General features: G+C 47.0%; 1 protein-coding gene across 1 annotated transcript; it reads left to right on the forward strand.

The window, feature by feature from the left end:
• Nucleotides 1-12,764: 12,764 nt before the first annotated feature.
• On the forward strand, nucleotides 12,765-13,887 carry C5H11orf96 (chromosome 5 C11orf96 homolog). Its single transcript, XM_069015947.1, has one exon. The coding sequence runs from the start codon at nucleotides 13,117-13,119 to the stop codon at nucleotides 13,477-13,479; it is 363 nt and encodes a 120-aa protein (XP_068872048.1). The 5' UTR covers nucleotides 12,765-13,116; the 3' UTR covers nucleotides 13,480-13,887.
• Nucleotides 13,888-16,239: the final 2,352 nt, after the last annotated feature.

The following is a 16,239-nucleotide window of genomic DNA, read 5'->3' on the forward strand; positions in this document are numbered from 1 at the left end:
TCTGTCTTTTCTTAGCCAGCATTTGTTGTGGTTTAAATTCTTATTTGATGGGAACAGTCAAGTTATTAATACTCAGTTATGCCTGTTCTAATGTTATTGATGACATCAAGGACATAACTGTTGAGCCATTTCACTCCCTGTGGTCTGAAATTGGGCAGAATAATTTCCTAGAAGCAGCTTCTCTACCTAAATCACCATACATTATTCTCCTAAAATGAATTAATGTTTTTAGAAAACTTACCTTTGTTATCTAATGATGTCTTCACTTTCATCCCAGTTTGTACAGAAATGTTTTTGGCAGATATTTAATGTTATTTCCTTGCATTTGAAACTCTTCTCTAGGTTCTATGATGTATTTCATGGGAATCAGAGTAGAAGGAGGCAGACACTTACTTTCATGTTTACTTTCTTTAGGTCACTGGAGCTTTGTGCACATCCCTGTATGTGTGTCCAGGTTTAGCAGTCCTGATGGAGAGTGGTTTTCCTTAACCAAGGGACAGTGCTAATTTCTCGAGGTATTCTGAGAAGGCAGTACTTTTGCCTGTATCAGTTCATACAAGCTCCATTTGTTTCCACTGTGTTAAGAGCAGCCAGGCTGCAAGAAAGAGTAGGAGATGGGGATGAATTGGAATCTTTTAAACCACCAAACCTCAGCCTATGGAAATTGCAACTCATTTGAATTCAGTGAATCTATGGCACATAACTAATGGCAGGACCTTGGCGGCTGATACTGTTGTGGAAGAGCAGTTTTTCACTTCCTTTCTTGGTTTCAATTTGTAATGTTAGCAAATTTTGGTTTAGTTTTGTTACTTCCTTTGATTTGGGAAAAGACCAGGTTTTCCTCCCCAGAAATGAAATGATTTATAGGAGAAATGTTCTATCCCCCAGCGCTCCTTTTGTTGCTGGAGTCTACTGTGTTCTGCTTTCTCTCATGTGTCAGCTTCACTGTATCCAGATCTGGTTGACAGTGAGGAGAAGGCATATGGCATCATTCCCCAGCCTGTCCTGTGTGTACTGGCTGCAAGGGGAGCAGTTGGCCTAGAGGTCAAGTTTCTTTGTCAGCTGGGAACTTGTGGGTCCTTCCTTCCTTCCCCCACCTCCTCCCCAAAAAAGTCAGCTAGGCAGATGGCAGTAAATTGCAACCTCCTGCCTGCCAAGACAGCAGGAAATGGCTTTGAGCAGAGGAGATTCCAGCTCAGAGCTCCTCAGGAGACCTTTCTGCAGGGACATTTTTCCTGTCGGTAGAAATTTGTTCCTGAATGCTACAGGCACTCTTACTGAGTTCTCAGAGTGGGTGTGTGCAAAACAGATTTGAGAACTCTTGAGCCTGGTGGTGTTCCCATGGCACCTAAAGATTTTTCACTAGAGACCACGGCAACTTACAAATTTCTTGTGCTGATGTTCAGCTGTTTCTGCTGTTGCAGTCAGGTGCAAAGGGCAGCATGTTTAGAATGGTAAATATGCAGTTAGGTTCCATTCTTTAACTTAAAGATAGGTGGAGGAACCTTTCCCCTAGTTGCATGGATTTGAAAATAGTATTTCTAAAAATGTCGTCCAAAAGAATTACTTTCCAGTTATAAAGCTTGCTTTCTTCCTTCTCAGGACTGTTGTGACAGTACAATGTTCTCAGCCAAAAACTTTTTGAAAAATGATTTAGATTCAAAATACACTAAGGTAAAGTAAAATATACTGTTTATATGTACACAGAGGATTCGAGGGCAGGGGGCTGGCCTGGGGGTTTTGTTTTTGTGGCTGGCACCAGATTCTGTCCATCTGAGGTGCTGCAGCAGCTGCTAAGAGCTGCTTTGCTTACAGAACACCTCTGTGTCATTATTTTTTTATGTGGAATATACAAACTGTGGGTTTACTTTTTTCCTGTTCTTTGAAATACAGAATGGTTTGGGTTGGAAGGGAGCTTGAAGATTTCAGCAGAGTGTATGTGTCTCTTCCAAAAAATGCCCAACAATTGCCTTCTTCAAAACTGCTCATCTGTGGTTTCCAAACAGATAGAAACTACTAATAACCCCAGGCAAGATTCCCTTTTCCAAAACAGTAGTCACCTTTTCCAAGCTGTAATGGCCCTCAGATTTGATGATAAGGAGCAGATAAATGGAAGCTGTCTTTGGTAAGGATGGACAGTAGCCTGCCTTCCTCAGGGAACCTGCAGGATGGAGCTGTTCTGAAAAGAACCCACAACTGGGTCCATATGTAACAATTCATTTATTTAACAGCTAGATAGGCAATAACAATATTAATTAACAACACTGGTGTCAGGCATCTCTCTGTCCCCATGCTACTTGTAATCATTTCATCACAGAATACTTGAATATTCAAGCACAAACTCTTGATGAGGTGGAGTATATGATTCAATACTGCACTTTTGGGCTGCAATGGGTTCATCTGAGCACCATTTAAAATCAATGACAAAGTTCTGTCACTTCTCTACTCTGAGGTTTTGGGCTTTTCTTGGTTTTGTTCTTTGATTTTTGTTTGTTTGTTGGTTTTGTTTGTTTCTTTTTTGTGTTTTGTTGGGTTTTGGGGTTTTTTTTTTGGTTGTTTTTTTTTTTTTTTTTGTGAAAAAGAACTCTTTAGGATATTCTGTTTTGATGAGCTTTAAAGCCATAGATAGTTTTACTCCATCTGTATCAGATGAATTCTACCTGTGTGTTTTCTACTTGTCATGACTGATAGGGTTAGTATAGCTACACGTAGTAATTTATAGCTACAAATAGCAATGTATAGCTACAACAGAAATGTAGAAGAAGACAGGGTGCCAGGAAGGGGTTAAGAGGTCAGAATTTTCATACTGTAGAGCTGACCAAAATAGAGAGGACTATTTTCTTGGGGTTTGGGATAAAAGACGTGTATGATGGGTGCTGTGAATCCATGTCTCAATTTTGAGACAAATTTCAGGAGAAAATGCCTTGGAATGAGTGTTTCCTCTAAAGAGAAAGGGCTTCAATAACTCCCTTTTCTTCTGCCAATGAGAGAAATTGATACCAGTAGATGAAAGTGAAAAAAAGAGAACTGTTTATTAACAAAATAAAGAGGGTGGGGTGGTGTGCCTGCAGGGCACAGGAAAGGATTGAATGAATTCTAGATATGAACTCCCAGAAACTTACCCTCCACCCCCACACACCCCCATACCCACCCACCCACAACAGAACAAAAAACCCCTCGAAAATGCCTGGGGAAGAAAAATGCACAGGCTGACTGTGTGGCCTGGAAAACAAAATGGCAACTGGTCCCTTTGTCTCCAGGAGGAGGAGTTCACACAGGAGCCTGGAGCAGAGCAGATGGGAAATTTGTTGATCCTCTGGTGTTGATTTTCCTCCCCATAGCAGGCAAAACGAGTGGATTTTGCTGTCTCTTCTTTCACTGGCTCCGTCTTTCCTGGGGTTTGGACCAGCCAGGGCTGCTCGCTAGGCTCCCCGTCTCAGAGAGGAAAAAAAAAAAAAAAGCTGCCAACAGGATTTGCTGGTGAAAAGCCTCCAGGCCAGGGGAAAGAAAAAAAAACCAAAAAACCCCCAGAAGCTTCTTGGCTAAGTTGGTGAAAAGCCAGCAAAGGCAACGAAGTAACAATCTGTGTAGCCACTGACCACACCACACCGGAGAGAGTTTGAGCAGAGCCTGTGCCCGGGGTTCCCGGGCTCTGGCTCTGCCTCCTTCATCTCAAAGATACAGCAGCCATTTCTGGGCATAAAGCAGGTGATTAGGGAATAAAGTGTCATCATAAAATCACCCCAGGACAACCCATAATGCCTCCTCCTCAAGTGCTGCTACTATTGCCTTAGCTCAAAAGTGTTTAACACCCACTTTGCCTTTTCTGGTCATGAACCTTTTCGGAGTGGATAGGAAATCTGCCTCACCATGGTTTGTTTTCAAAGTGCTTCTTTTCCATTCTTGAGGTTTCCATAGCAACCTGGATAATTTGTTTAAATTGGAGCATCCTGGCCTGTCCTGCCTCCACCGAAGTTCTGCTGAGATCTTGCAGGTATCATCTCTTCTTGACACATTTGGGAGTGACTGGTGAGGGTTGGCCATGAGAGCACTGGCCTTTCCCAAAGTGTCATCAAGGTGACAGATGTGTGCTTTCTCCCCTGTTGCTCTATTTGATTTACCTCCTCTTCCTTCTGTGTACCATTCAGTATGGCTTTGTGGAGTTACCACCAGCTCCCTTGAAGCTGGCAGGTCTTTGGTGGCTCACGCTAGGAAAGCACCTCTTGGGGGAGCTGGGAGGCCTTGTAGTAAGTAAAGGAAGTGAGGACTGTATCGAAGAATTTCAATCAGAATAAGGAGTAAGGAGGTCTGTTGCATTGCCCCATTGTTTGTTTGATTCAGGTTTCCCAGCAGAAACCAAAACTTTGTTCTCACAGATGTTGCTGGCTGAGCAATACTTAAAGTCTTCACATCTCTGGGGATCATCCTGACAGACAGTGCTCACTGGATCCAGGATGGTGCTCAGCTGAAAGTTGCTTCCATCTAAACTTGTGTGTGCAGCTACTTTGCTGGTCCCAGAGGGTGTTACATGTTCTGTTGCTCTGCTCCCATTGTGGAAGCATTGCATAGATCCACACTGAAGTGTGGGTTGACATTACAGCTGATCTCTGAAATGCCAGTGCCAGTCCTCTGCCCCTGGGCATGTGTTTCCAGCAACAGCCTTGTGCCAAGGCAGGCTGCCATGCAGCCTGCAGTGGCTGACCTTGGGAAATAAGCTGCCACAACATGATCCCCAGAGCAGAAAAGAGCAGAAAAAAGGCCACCTGGAAGAACACACGGACTAGAAAGAGCCTCAGTGTTGGATGGGATGGGATTTGTAGCTGTGACTTATCATGGGAGTTGTCACTGGGTCCTCATCATCATTAGGAGGGCTGTGGGAAGGCTTCTTGCCTGAAGAGCTGATGCAGAGAGCAAAAGATAAAGCAGGAGTGAGCAGAGACGTGACTTGCCAGAGGGTGTACTGGCCTAGATATACAACCCACACTCCCTGGCTGGTTTGTCAGGCTGCAGAATCTACATGGTTCCCAGTTTCCACTCCCCATGTCCTGCTTTCTGAGTCTGTCCAAGTGACATGGCATGCCTTTAGCTTGAGATACCTGGAGGAGCTTGGAGAGGAGGGGCCACAAGGTGCAGGCTCCCCAGTTTTTTGGGATAAGCAAGGACAAGTGGTGGAAGAGGGATTAAAAATTGCCTGGTGGTGTTTTCTGTTGGGAAGCAGTGGGAGGGAAAGGGAGGGGAAGTGGTGGTCACATCAGTGAGACAGTGTCTCACAAGCTTTGCATAATGTAAAATTTGCCAATACCTGCACTTTCCCAGCACTAATGAAGCCATGACAGTTCATGCCAGAGAAGAGATTGTTACCCTGGAATAAGCTGACAAGCCAGCCTGAAGAAATCCTCCCCAAGCCTCAGGGCAAGGAGAGTGATTGAGTGAGGCAGGGCAGGGTGGACACAGCATCTTGCTGCTGTAGCAGGCAGAAAAAAATGTCCTGAGCATTGGTGGCTTCTCTGTTACATCCCTGTATTTTGCACTCATCATTTTTTCCTGGTGACCTCACCAGTTATCTCCTGCTTCCCTCACAGAGACTAAAGTGGCTCTGTTTTACCTTAGGAAAGCTGTGTCCTGCTATTAAACAGATCATTCCTCAGGTTTGGGTGCTGTGGGCTTTCATCTGACAGGAATGGGGTTATTCTGCCTGTCCACATTAGCACCACTCTGGCTCGTCTTTGCAAGACAGGGCTTCACTTGCTGAACCATCACTCAGCAATTTACTACTGTGGTTACAATTTTTGTCTCAAGTCCCCAGAAATGTTAAGAGATTGAATAAAAAGGTCTCAAGGATTAGGTCACTTTGAAGCCTGATAGTTCAATTGTCAAGAAACTTCTCTTTTAATCTCTAGACCACAGTTGATTTCTTTCTTGATTGCTTGCAAATAGACTTATAAAGAAAAAATGAAATTTATTCTGCTGAAATAAGTGGATGCTGTACAGTGTTTTTAGCTGCAGAAGAAAATGGAAGATAAAATCCATCAGAAGTGTTAAGATCTGATTTGTGGCACCAACTTAAAATTTTTTGTTTTGACTCATATAGGGAAGATTTTCCTTTTGCCTGAATTCCAAAGCAGCCAGGGCTTTTGTGGCCATGTTCTCTGCTGCTCAGGCCTTCTTTGTTATATTTGAGATGTGTGGTCAGTTTTGTCCAAATCTGAGAGAGGATGGGAAGTCTCAGAAATAATTCAATTTCTTCAGCTCTTGCAAAGGTCAGCAGTTGGGTACAGAAGAGAAACCAAGACAAGTGCTCTGACAGCTCTGGGTTATACTGGGTCTTCCTGGCAAGGAGCAGGAGAATCCGCCTCTGCCTCTGCCTCTGCCTCTGCCTCTGCCTCTGCCTCTGCCTCTGCCTCTCCTCTGCCTCTCCTCTCCTCTCCTCTCCTCTCCTCTCCTCTCCTCTCCTCTCCTCTCCTCTCCTCTCCTCTCCTCTCCTCTCCTCTCCTCTCCTCTCCTCTCCTCTCCTCTCCTCTCCTCTCCTCTCCTCTCCTCTCCTCTCCTCTCCTCTCCTCTCCTCTCCTCTCCTCTCCTCTCCTCTCCTCTCCTCTCCTCTCCTCTCCTCTCCTCTCCTCTCCTCTCCTCTCCTCTCCTCTCCTCTCCTCTCCTCTCCTCTCCTCTCCTCTCCTCCTTGCCAGTAGCATTTCTGCTCTCCAGCTGACTTGTGTCCCAGGAGGCAGCACAGAATGCATGGCCATCAGCACCATCCCAGCCACCAGCTTAGTGTGAAGCATGTGGAGGGTTGGAAATTCCCAGGATTCATCAGCAAAGTTCTTCCCTGCACACAGAAAGCCTTTTTTCTCCCTAGACATTTTTAATAATTTTGTGGGGCAAAATGTTTCTTCCACATTTTGGACCTGAGACAGAATGTCCTGAACTAGAAATCCTAATTTCTGTGCTGGTAACTTGATAGAGTCACAGCAACAGCTGGACATGGTAATACCTTAACAGTTAAAGCCATGGGAGGTTAGAGGTTTTACTTCATGTGGCAGCAACTTGTACCAGGAGGAACATTCAAAGCAGACAGTATCTTAATTAGTTTAGGGTATAGTTTCATTCTTTAAGGAGCTGATTTTTCTGCAATCACTGGTCTTCAGTCATTGCAAGCACACTTTTTTTCTTGTATCCTCATATCACTGTGTCCTGATGCATCAATAAAGTTGCTGGGGAAAGCTGCCATCCCTTCTGATGCCTGTGAGGCCAAACAAGGGAAATGTAATATAACAGTTTTTTGTCAGGAAACACTTTGCAGCTCTCTTTCAAAACAAAGAGTTTTATTACTACATTTATTGCTAGTGGTGTGATGACAGCCAAATGCTGTTAACTTGTGAGGTGCAACTGAAACACTGACTTTTCACTTCAGCTGTCACTTTACAATTTAAACAATTCTATTCTAGAAATAAGGTTTCATGAGCTGCCTGCAAAGATCCCAGCAGAGACCTGAGCCTCTTGCTACCACTTGACGCGATGCGAGTGGGGGGGGGGGGTGGAAAGAGTGCCGCATCCGTGCCGAGAGCGTCCCTGTCGGAGCAGCTCCGGGCTGCCACGCAGACGCGCTCGGACACACTCTGGCACACCGGAGCTGGTGGGGACTCGCAGCCACTCACACACACAGAGCCGGAGAGCTCCTGCAGCGCCGCCGGGGAGAGAGGCGGGAGGAGTCCTTTGTATGGAGTTCCGAGGGGTTTATTGGGGTCTCCACCCGAAGGGACCCAGGGACAAAGAACCAAGAGCACGGAGGGGTCCAAGGTTTTATCGGGAGCGGCACTGGGGGCAGGCAGAACATCAGAGACCAGTCATCTGAAGGCCAAGGGGTGGAGAGGATTTTAGGTGACAGAAGAGTGACCACTGGGGAAGGCAAGGGGTGGAACAAGGGAACCGAGAGCCAGTGGGGTATCAAGAAAATGAGAACTATCTAGAACATGGACTTAAAAGGGGTAAAGGGAGTGCTCTTAGACCTCTGAGCCTGCTCACCAGCAAACCCCCCTGTTTTGGGGTCCTGAGGTTCCCTGGCCAATCCCATGGTGGACTCAACCACCGCAACAACCACTCACAGGTGCCTTGCTGAATGTAGCTGCCCTCCAATATATGGGAAGTGCTGTCAGGGAATTTCCTCGTGCTTTATTACCTGAGGCTTCCCCTTCATCTCATGCTGTGGGGAACAAATATCATAGTGCTCAGGGTGTGAAGGAGACCCCAGCCTGTGGGAGGCTGGAAGAGAGTGTGCTGCAGAACAAGCCAAATCTTCTCTTGCCTCTGGAGATTTCCAATCCTGCAGCTAAGGCCCTGCCAATACCTGCCTGCTGCAAAGGGGAGACGTGCTTATTCCTCACCTGTGCTGTTGGCTACAGGGCTCCCCACGGCTGCCCCCAAATGATGCCAGGCAGGATGCCCCTTGGCATGGCCTAGAGAACGTGAGGGATCCGTCTTTAGAAAAATGCTTTGAGGGACACATCAAGCGTTTAAAATGCTGGCTGCATGTTGCCCTGCTGGCTGCCTGACTGTGAGTGTGAGGGTGTGTGAATCTTACTGTAGGGTTACCCTCAGGCAGTCAGCTACTGGGCTGCCTTGGCTTTAGTTTAATTATTTCAAAGGGAGAAAATGTTAAAAGGCTACTGAAGTCAAAGCACTTGAAAGAAAGGTAAAGGGTATCCAACCAAATACATAAGGAAAAGGATATGACAAACCTGAGTGCATAGCTCTTGCGAGTTGTTAGCCAGTTAATTCCCTGGTGTAAATGCATTCACATGTACTGGAGAGAGGCCTGGCTGCTCAGGTAAGCTGCATTCCGTGTGCTGCACTTTTGTTATGATAGCTAGAAAGAAACAACAGTTTGTCTTTCTCCAGGTAGAAGCCTAAGAGTGGGTTTCAGCTAGGTCTTGTTGGGTAACTTGGGTTCCCCCATCAGAAAGGTACACTTTTGAATTTAAATCAGATGTGCATGCAGAGAAAGAGACACAAAGACTTCTGCTTTCAGAGGTAGTTTGTATTTGCTGCCTGTTTGTTGCTGTGTCATCTCTGGTTTGCAAGCAGTATCTGTTAGGTTGCAGTCGGCTGAATGTTTTTATTGCTATTTTAAAAATGGTTGTTCCAAGGTATGAATTCTAGTGGAGAGAGAACAGCAACTCCTTCCTCTTTCCTGATAGAAATGAGTCCCCAGACCAGGATGCTGAGTGGGGACGTGCACAGCAAGGTGCTGTGTGGTGGCTGGAAATGCCACCTGCCAGGACAGCAAGAGGCAGCTTTTACTCTTGAGTATGTTTTGGGAGGATATTTGAAACCTACATGCTGGGTGTGGATTAAGGTATCCTTATCCTGCTGGCTCTCAAAGGACCCCATCAGCTCTGACAGACAGCGGGGTTACTGCTCTGTTTCGGGACATGAACTGTGGTGTTCACTGTGACTGCCCAGCTACAGGTGGTTTCTGAAGCAGCCCTGGCCCTTTGAAAGTTTCTTTTCCTACAGGAAGAGGTGAGTATCTCTCTCCATCCTCTTCTTAATTTTTCCTTTCCCTTCTATAGCATGAGATCTGATAGCCAGCAAAAGGATAATAATTAATAGGCTCTGTGTGTGTTTCCAATAATCACTTTTTTAAGTGAATAACCAGATGACAAGCTAATTTTCATGGTGCTGTTTCAGCAATGATAATTGTTTCTCTTCCTGTAAAACTGGTGTTTTAACTACCCAAGGCCCCAGATATGCATATGAAATGTTCCTAGTTTTGGTGAAGGTTCCATACAGCCCTTGTGCAGTGTGCTGGCATACAATGTGGCTTCATGAAAGGAATGGAATCTTGAAATCAGGGAACGAAATGAACTGAACACAAAGGAGATGAATTATGATGAAATGCAAATGAAAAAATACTGGAAAATTCTGAAATGAAGTGGAAATATTTAAATGGAATGGGATAACATGAGTTGCACTGAAAAGTTCCAAAACTTTTCTAAACTATACCCATTGAATTCTCCATATCAGGGAACAAAGTGAGCTGAACACACAGGAGAGGAATTACGATAAAATGAAATGTGATCCAAAAAAAAAAGAGAATTCTGAAATTAAATTAAAACAATTAAATTGAATGGGTTGACATGAAGCGCAGTGAAATGGACCGAAACTTGCAGAAATGTTACTCATTGAAATCACAAGATTTCATTTCTTTTCATGGAATAATACTGGGAGCAAGTGAAATTAAGGCCGTGATTTAAACCACTTGAGTAAATACAGTTTTTATGTTAGTGCCCTGGAGATCTAACTCTGGGGATTATGTCACAGGATATATTTTCTAAATTTTATCAAATAATATCTTCAAGGCCTCTCAGTTATTACCATGGTGAGCTTGCTCCAACTCAGCATTAGGATTTCCCAAAGCATTTTATAATCATATTTATAAGGGTATTAAATATTTGCTCTACCTGATTTTGCCTTCATACTGAACTTTCTGTAAGAAACCAGACAGGCAGTTTGGACTGGGATGTGTGTTGAAGTTTAGATATCAAGTCAACCAACCTTTTTTTGACAGAACCTTGGGTACTTTTGGGCTAGAGCAGATTAAATTTACCTTGCTTCGAATAAATGTGCGATGTTTCTCTGCACTGCCAGAACAAGGCTCCTGTGTCATCTTGTTTCTGCATGAGAGACAAGCTCAGCCCCAGAAATTCTCCAAGCTGGTCATCAGGCTTGTCTTCTTAGAACGCTGTACTGAGGAAACAGAGTTCGGCCTTTGTTGTGCTGCAGAATCAAATTGTCAGGAATTTAAGTGGTTGTAAATGGAGCTTTTGGAGAGAAAGTTGTTGTACTGCAGCAGGGATGTATGGGCTAAATTTAGCCACTAAAATCAACAGTAAAAAACATAGCCTTCTGCTGGAATGATTCAATTTGACAAAACATAAAATTGTTCCCTTATTAAGCTAATAGTATCTCCCAACAAAAAGGCTTCAGACTGACCCTGGCCCTAAAGCTGCCTTGGGGAGCCAAGAAGCGAAGAGATTGCAGCCAGGTGTTTCATAAATTAGCCAAGGCTCTTAATGTTTCTTTTACACTGGCAATAGCAAAACAGCCAGCCTTCTGGAAACACACTAACAAGTGCCTCTGGTCCCCTCCCTCCTAAAACTGTGTTCTTGTTCCATTTTATCCCCTTTGAGACTGGGCTGCAATTAAAATGGTTTGTTTCCAGTGCAGGTCCTGAAACATTGCCACTGCTAAGGCAATTTGAAAGGAGGAGGGACCAGTCCTAAGATTTACCCATATACAAGGTTGAGACTTTCTGATGGGGAACTCACAAAAACAAGGCCATTTCTGTGTGCTGGACTGTGGCACAGGATGTATTTTGTGTATGTAAGCTCCTGGGGTTTTTTTCAGAGCATTTGTCTTCCTCTGCACAAAGAACATGTTTTACAGCAAAAACAAAATAAACTCGCACTGGCTGCAGGTGCCCCAGCTTGGGCACAGAGCCAGGGCTGCTGTGGTAAGTGTAGATCCCACTGTGGGCTAATTGGCAGCCTGTGCTGGCTGTGCCCTCGGTGCCTTCCCACTGCGGTGCTGTGCTGAATGTACACCCCGAGCGTGGGGGTACTGAGTGACCGACTGCTCGGCAAAGCTCAGGGCCTGAGAGCGTTGTCCTTGTCCTCTTAGCATCACACAGCAGAATTCCTGATACTGTTGCTAAGCCTCTGCTTCCTTCCCAATTCCTAACCAAGCTTCAAAAATAACCTCGAGTGGGTGAAGCTATACTGGAGAGTGTCTTCATGGGAATCATCTAACATTAGCCCTGAAGAGGGGACAGACTAACCATTTCAGGCTCTTCCTCCCTCATGCTTTTCTGCTCCTCTTCCCTCTAGCTCCTTTCCTGTTCCTATCATAAGTTTTTCTTATGCTGTTGGGTTTTTCCATCACTGAGAATGCTTGGCACGCACAGCTTTAAAGCATGGTTCCAGCCATCACTAATTTGCAAGCTTTTGTTTCAGCTCTGTAATGCTTGTATGCCATTTTCTGTCTGAGGATCTGATTCTGCATCATATCAAAGAAGCACCACGGAGCCCACAGGGGAATGGAAAATTTTAGGATCCCATCGAAAAGGAAAAAAATGGAGTCACACTGAAGGAGGTGCTTAAGCTTCGTTAGAGGTGGCAGACTTGGGAACAAGATCCCAGAGTCCTTCTTAACCCTCTGTTGCTGATGGTTCTTGCCTGGGTCCATTCCGTGTGATCTCTGCAGTTTAGATCTGGATCATTGTAACATTAGGGTATTCAGAATTGGGCTTGCCTTGGAGCTTCCTTGAACCATGGGTTTGTTACTCTGACAGGTAGCGATCAGCTGAAAGCTGATGTGATGGGTCTGGCGGCACTCTTTCATAGCCAGAGAAATCATGGTATTGATAAAAACAGCAGCGCGGCGAGACGCGGAAACCTGAAGTACCGCTGTGGCAGTCCGGGACCCGCCTGAAGCTCCACTGGGCGCCGCGGGACAGGAGAGGGATGCCCTGGAGGCTAAGGGGGGAGAAGGCGGGCAGGGGCGGCGGGATGGAGCGCGATGGCTCCGCGCCCCGGGCTCTGCCCGACCCCCCGCTCCGAGGGGACGCGGCGGGCGGGGGCGGCGGTGGGGAACACGTCATGCGGGGGGGAGCGCCCGGCCGGCCGCGAGTGGGCTCCGCTGCGGCCCGAGCGCGCTGCCGTCTGAGCATGCTCCCGCGGGGCTCCGCCGGCCTATATAACGGGGCCGGGGTGCCGGCGGCAGCGGCAGCAGCTCTGCTGAGGCAGCGGGGCAGCACCGCACCGAGCTCCGGTCCTCACCGTACTGCGCCTCTCTGCGCCGCTCCGCTCCTCACGGTACCGCAGCGCTCCGCTCCGCACCGCGCTCCGCTCCGCACCGCGCACCTCTCCGGCCAGCAGCGCTCCGCTCCGCTCCGGACAGCAGCGCTCCGCACTGCTCCGCGCGGTACCGCACCGCCCCGCGGGGCCCGTCCCTGCCCGGCCGCCGCTGCCCGCCGGAGCCTCGGCACCCGGCACGGCCGAGGCAGCGCGCCCCGCTCCGCCGGCCCCGGCCCCCGCGGCGGGCTCTCCCGCGGGCGGCAGGATGGCCGCGAAGCCGGCCGAGCTGATGGGCATCTGCTCCAGCTACCAGGCGGTGATGCCGCACTTCGTCTGCGTGGCCGAGGAGTTCCCGCCGCCCGCCCGCCCCGCCAAGACCCCCAAGGGCAAGCTGCGGCGGCCGCGGCAGTCGCGCTTCAAGACGCAGCCGGTGACTTTCGACGAGATCCAGGAGGTGGAAGAGGAGGGGGTGTCCCCCATGGAGGAAGAGAAGGCCAAGAAGTCCTTTCTGCAGTCGCTGGAGTGTCTGCGGCGGAGTACCCAGAACCTCTGCCTCCAGCGGGACCGCCTGGGCAGCTGCCGCCTCCGCAACAGCCTCGACTCCAGCGACTCGGACTCGGCCCTCTGAGGGCGGCGGGGCTCGGCGGGACCCGGCCCGGCTCGCCGGGACCCGGCCCGGCTCGGCGGGACCCGGCCCGGCAGCGGCGGCACGGACTGGGCTGCAGGGAGCCGCGCCGCCGCCGGCACAGGAGCGCCCGGACGGGCAGCCGGGTCGGGATGTTTTCTAAGAAAGCGCTTGTACCTTCGTTTCTATTTGATTGTATGAAACTCACCATTTAAAAGACAAAAAAAAAAAAAAAAAAAAATTCTTTTCTATTCGTTAGAAGAAATGAGCTGTTTTAGATGCATTGAGCTGCTGGACTTTATATTTATTTTTGCATTTAAACTGTTGACTGCATTAATTTAATATGTTTCTACCTGAATGTCTGTTATTATTTCCATAAAAGAGTAATAAATCTGATATATTTGCACAGTACTTACTGGGCTGTCCTTATTTCAGGGATCCAACTGTCCTTGCTCAGCTTTGAGGGGTAAAGGGACTTAAAAGCTGTCGGTAGCTAGTGCAGAGCCAGCAATGCTTTTCTTGGGGATGCTGCTCAGAGAGGTTTTGCAGGCTGTACTGTCAGGTATAAACTAATGAGGCAAAAGTCAAGTCGGGCTGATTTTTAAACGACTTTATTTACTTCTTTGAGATCGTTGTGTTAACTTGAATTGAGGTTTAAAGAGTGTTTGTAACTGGTGCCCAAGAACCTTAATGCAACCGGGCAAGCCTCCTGCGTTCACAAAAATGCGTATATAGTTTCTATTTTCATCCAAGTTGGTTTTGCCTCTTCTCCCCTTCCCCTTCTGACCCATAAATTATTTAGTGCTGCAGACAGATTTTGTAGTAATTGGTTAGAATGCAGTTTTATTTACTAGAGCAATTGACACTATGTGGACATGCTTTTCTTGGAATTAAAAGTAAGGGGATTTTGATGTGGTAAATTTGTAGGAGTGAGGCTTCTGTTAGGCTGCTGCATGTGTGTGTGTGTGCAGGTCCATGTCAGATTTTCTCTGTCTGTAGGGTATATGCTGAAGAGCATCTGAAGCTCTCTGCAGAATGGAAAGCAAATTCCTGGACTGGGAATATTCTGCCTGTATTTTCTCTATTCTCTTGAAACATTCCTGTGCTAACAGTGTAATCCTGTGGTAGCACCCTCCTTCAAGGCAAGCCTCTGACAATTAAAACTTCCCCATCAGGAGGTATTTGCTGATACTGAGCTGTAGCTAATATTTCTCTGCTATGATTTTCTGAAGGGGCCTTACGGCATTTCTTATGTCGTGGTTTGAGGTGCAATCATACTGATCAGTATGGAGAGGGCTGGGGCAGAGCAAAAAGATGGACATGGTACTGGTGAACAGGGTGTCTTGATAGGACTGAGAAGCACGGACTTGTGCCCTCTGGGCACTGAAGTACAGCAGATGACCCATGCAGCTGGCTCCAGGCTCCAGCAAAACTGAAGCTTGTTTCTTTCCAGCTTAAAGCTGAGGAAAATCCGGGGGCATGGGGTGAGGCTTGCTTTTGGACAGGTCCTTCACAACTCCCTTGCAGTACCAGCACCTCCAGCTGACCTCTAGCACCAGGGGAGGGTTGTGCAAGCAATTCAGCAGGTAAGGAAACAGGTCTGGACTCTGACCCAACCTCTGCATAGAAAAACATTTAAATGACCCCCTCTGTTTCCCTGCATGCAGCCTGTGAAATAACTTTTCTCCCTTTGCAGTTAGACCCTCATTGCTGCTTTCTCTGCATAGTACACACATACAAAACGTCTGTGCACGAAGCAAAGCAACTTGACCTCCAGAACAACTTTCAGGCAGGCAGGCAAACTGGAATCAGTAAGACCTAATCAGTTACCAGCAGCTGGGCTGATTTTCCTCAAGAAATTCCTACAACTGCTTCAATTCTGGGAGTTCTGGGTTTGGGAAGGGGTTTGCAACATCTGTGGGAACTCTGTAGCCATGTGCCTATATGTTGCATTATATGCACAGCTAATAAGCTCCACAAGATTTCCAGAGATTGTATAGCACCCTTCCCATACTGCAGGTTTTAGGCTACTTTTCAGTTTCCCTTTGCTTTCAGGTCTGGTACAAATCCTGTGATACACAAAGTGTGGGGTAGCTTCAAGAGGCTGTGAGCACATGATCCTTATCCCCACTGCTAATTCTTGTTTAGCAGCTGGGGTTGCTAGCAGGCCCTTTACCATTGCCATTCCCACCCCTCCTTCAGTGTGCAGCCATGCTTCCACCACGCAGGAGGCACAGGAGACTGTGCTGCACCAGCCAGCAGTGGAGCATCCGATACTCTCTTCCTGGAAGGGTGAGAATAGCTGTGTTCCCTTTTCTGTTTCAAGAGACAAATGTAGATGTTAACACATCTACAAAAAGTATTTGAAAATCTACTGTAGCATGTTTGAGGGAAATGTCATATTCCAGCGGTTAGGCTGAATTAATGAGTTTCTTTTCAGCTGTCCTTTGTTAACATTTTTCTGTTCCATCTCAGAGTGAATAACATGGGAGATGCCAGTGCTAAAGATAGGCTAGTGTTTATCTTCCAAACAGTTGCAATCAAGGCGAAAGGGTGAAAAGCCAGGGTGATTTAGCTATGTCCTGGAGAGGCCTTCCTGAATGCAGCTGGGAAAATAAACCTCCCTCCCAGTCTTCCTGTGCTGCTAACTTTGAAGGTTTCTCTTGCAGTGTTTTTTAGTGTCATGACTATCATGGCTATCTGTCCTGTAAGGATTGTAGGGAGACCTATTAAATTCACTTTAGTGAGGGTAATAACTGTATC

Source organism: Aphelocoma coerulescens, chromosome 5, assembly GCF_041296385.1.
Source record: "Aphelocoma coerulescens isolate FSJ_1873_10779 chromosome 5, UR_Acoe_1.0, whole genome shotgun sequence".
Lineage (NCBI taxonomy): Eukaryota > Metazoa > Chordata > Aves > Passeriformes > Corvidae > Aphelocoma > Aphelocoma coerulescens.

Coding starts and splice junctions, on each gene's coding strand:
- C5H11orf96 (XM_069015947.1), top strand. CDS start 13,117: ATGGCCGCGAAGCCGGCCGAGCTGATGGGCATCTGCTCCAGCTACCAG.